Genomic DNA, 3,152 nt, shown 5'->3' with positions numbered 1-3,152 from the left:
TGTGTCAGTGTTGGAATTACCTCACTCGTTAACTTTAAAGCTTCAGGGTGGGCAGTTCCTATTAGGAGACTTTTACAAACATTGGCTGCAGATGACACTTGAGCTCAAAAACACTGATAGCGATATTAGTAAAAAATTTTTGAGTTGTGTTGAAACAGGCAACGTTCGCTGATTGAAAATGATATTATAAATTCGGCGTTATTTTTGGATCCCAGATTAAGGCGAGTTCTTTCTAAGGAAAAGATGGAATCCGCCAAAAGCCATCTAAAAGGACTCGTTCGTCGCTTGGAGAATTTGAAAGAGGTTTTTCTAATGATTTTCAAATCATCAGATGTTTTTTTTAATGTTCATTGTAATATTTTTTTTCCATTTAGAATCACGATTCATCTTCTCAAAACAATCAACGCAGTGAGGAATTGTCATTGTATGTGAATAAGATGTATTAGTGTCGTTCGATGTAGTATCCTTGTTCACAAATATACCTACAACGTCAGCAATTAAAATAATACTAAATAAATGGGACCAAGTACAAAAGAGGACGAATATACCTAAAAATAAGTTTCACCACATTTTAGACTCTTGTCTTAAAGACAACAGCTATTTTATGTACAATAACAAATTGTATACTCAAAATTTTGGAATGCCGATGGGCAATCCTCTTTCGCCAACAATTGCTGACATTATCATGGACAACCTACTTGACAATACCATCGCGGAGCTTAAAAACAAATACAATATTGACATAAAATTTATAGCGAAATATGTGGACGACATCTTTGCAATAATAAAACTAAACGACGTGAACAAGATTCTAGACACACTAAGGGCCGTTTGCACCATCTCCAGTTAAGTTAGCATTTAACTAGAGGATAGCTAATCTCCAGGTACCTTGATTTGACATTCTCGTTTTCACCAAGCTCAGATTAGCCGACCTCCAGTTAATTCGATAATTGTGAATATTTTGTAGAACAATTCACAAAAACCCATTGTGAATGCTCATAAATGGGCAAACCAGCTGTGTTTTGTTTACATTTTTGACGTGCCATTGTAAAAATAAATTGGTTTTTGTGATAAGTGTGGACTTTTAAGATTTATATAGAAGATAATGGATGACAAAAAGAGAAATCGTTTGCCAAATTTTACAAGCGGCGATGAGTCTCCTCTTATCACATTGGTCGAGCGGTACGCCAATAAAATAGAAAATAAAAGAAGCGACGCAGTTTCGTGGGAAGAGAAGCGAAAAGCGTGGGAAGAAATTGACCTTAAGTTTGAGTCCCAAACTGGTATCAGGCGCGGTCCTAAAAATTTGCGGGAGAAGTACGAGAATATGAAGAAGAGAACCAGGAAGAATTTAGCCGATGAAAAGAGGGAGCTATATAAGACTGGTGGGGGCCAGTTTCAACACCGACCGGACAAAAATACGGGCAGGCTAGCTACGCTCATGGGCCAATCTGCAACCGGCTTGGAAAATTACGTAGACAGCGATGGTAAGATTTCGCTTTTATTTACATGCAATAGTAGTTACTGATACTTGAATTTTACATTATTTCAGCAATAGTCACTTATGAACAAGAGCCTGAGTACTTGGACGAATCTATGCAGAGCTGTACGGTAGAACATCTGGACGCGGCATTAGAAGCTAAAGAACACGTAAATTATATAATCAGGCAGGTTCTGCAATTCACTTCCGAGTGAATTTAAACCCCTGCCAATTTGAATTCAAAGCGCATTTTGTTGAAATTCGGAAGTGAATTGCAGAACCTGCCTGTATATTTGAAAATTATAAATTTTCCTCTATAAATAAGTATTTCTTTAGGATGCCAGAGCAGATTGGAGTTCATGGAACCCAACTCTGCTACGTTCAAAACCCAACGAAAAACTAGCGACAAAGCGAAACAAGTAAGAAAGTCTAAGTTCGGGCGGGGCCGAACATTAAATACCCGGCGCAAGTATTACATATATGCCTTTTCACCTTTCCGAAAGCTACCGCTACATGGTAAGCCGGGGTGTATCAATATTGAATAAATTAGCGTCCTTAAATTTCGAAATATTGACGTTTCGAGCATTTCTAAAATTTACCGTTATATGAAAAGCCGTAATTTTAGTCCGATTTCAATAATTTTGAACGTTTTGCTTTTATAAGGCAAGCACAATAACCATACCGAGTTTGGTACAAATTGGTAGAACGGTTACCGAGATACATATATGTGATCATAAGTGGGCGGTGCCACGCCCATTTTCCATAATTTTATGATAAGCGTATTTCCTGATAAAGAATTGTCGCAAGCATCAATTTTGAATAAATTAGCTTCAATATTTACGGATTTATCGAAGATTTCGTATTTCTCCAAATTACCGTTATATGGGATGTGGGCGTGGTTATTGTCCGATTTTAAAAATTTTCGGCAGTTTGGTATCCTGTACCAAGACCAATAAGTGTGCCAAGTTTGGAAGAAATCGGTGTAGCGGTTGCCAAGATATACACATGTAACCATAAGTGGGCGTGGCTACGCCCATTTTCAAAAAAATGTTAATATTCTTATTTTTCGTCTAAAAGTTATTGCAAATGTCAATTTTGAGTGAATAATCTTCAGTAGTTACTAAAATATCGCAGTTTTCGTATTTCTGAAAATTACCGTTATATGGGAGGTAGGCGTGGTTATTGTCCGATTTTGCCCATTTTCAATACCATCCGTCCTACGCCCGAAAGAAGTACACGTACCAAGTTTAGTTAAGATATCTTAATTTTTACTCGAGTTATCGTTTGCACAGACGGACGGACAGACGGACGGACAGACAGTCACCGCTTAATCGATTTCTCTTTTAATCCTGATCATTTATGTATACATTTGTCTATATCTATCTCGATTCGTTTTGCCTGTTACAAACAACCGTTATGTGAACAAAGTTATAATACCCTTGTGCACAAGTGCACACCAAATCTTCTGGATGGAAGAAAATCAAAGAGCAGCTGAGCGACATACATGGGCCAAAAAGAAGAATGAACTTGAATTAAAGGAAGCAGAGATGAAACTGGAAATTCTAAGATTACACGTAGAACTAAAGACAAATGAAATAAAAAATAAAATAAAATTAATTAGCAAAAAGAGTTTACGGGATGTACATAGCTCAGTGGTTAACGCTTCTGACTT

At 37.1% G+C, this 3,152-nt stretch overlaps 1 protein-coding gene across 1 annotated transcript in view; it reads left to right on the top strand.

Moving 5' to 3' along the window:
* Positions 1 to 620: 620 nt before the first annotated feature.
* LOC118732964 (myb/SANT-like DNA-binding domain-containing protein 3) overlaps positions 621 to 3,152 on the top strand; it is a 25,677-nt gene continuing 23,145 nt past the window's right edge. The window contains exons 1-2 of the mRNA XM_036462103.1: positions 621 to 1,487; positions 1,553 to 1,650. Coding sequence (XP_036317996.1) covers positions 1,106 to 1,487; positions 1,553 to 1,650 — 480 coding nt within the window. The 5' untranslated portion in view covers positions 621 to 1,105. The remainder of the gene's footprint in view (positions 1,488 to 1,552; positions 1,651 to 3,152) is intronic.

Source organism: Rhagoletis pomonella, unplaced genomic scaffold (assembly GCF_013731165.1).
Source record: "Rhagoletis pomonella isolate Grant_MI unplaced genomic scaffold, Rhpom_1.0 Rhpom_scaffold_00001, whole genome shotgun sequence".
In the NCBI taxonomy this organism is placed as follows: Eukaryota; Metazoa; Arthropoda; class Insecta; order Diptera; family Tephritidae; genus Rhagoletis; species Rhagoletis pomonella.
The sequence above is the reverse complement of the archived record's forward strand: the minus strand, read 5'-3'. Positions and strand labels throughout refer to the sequence as shown.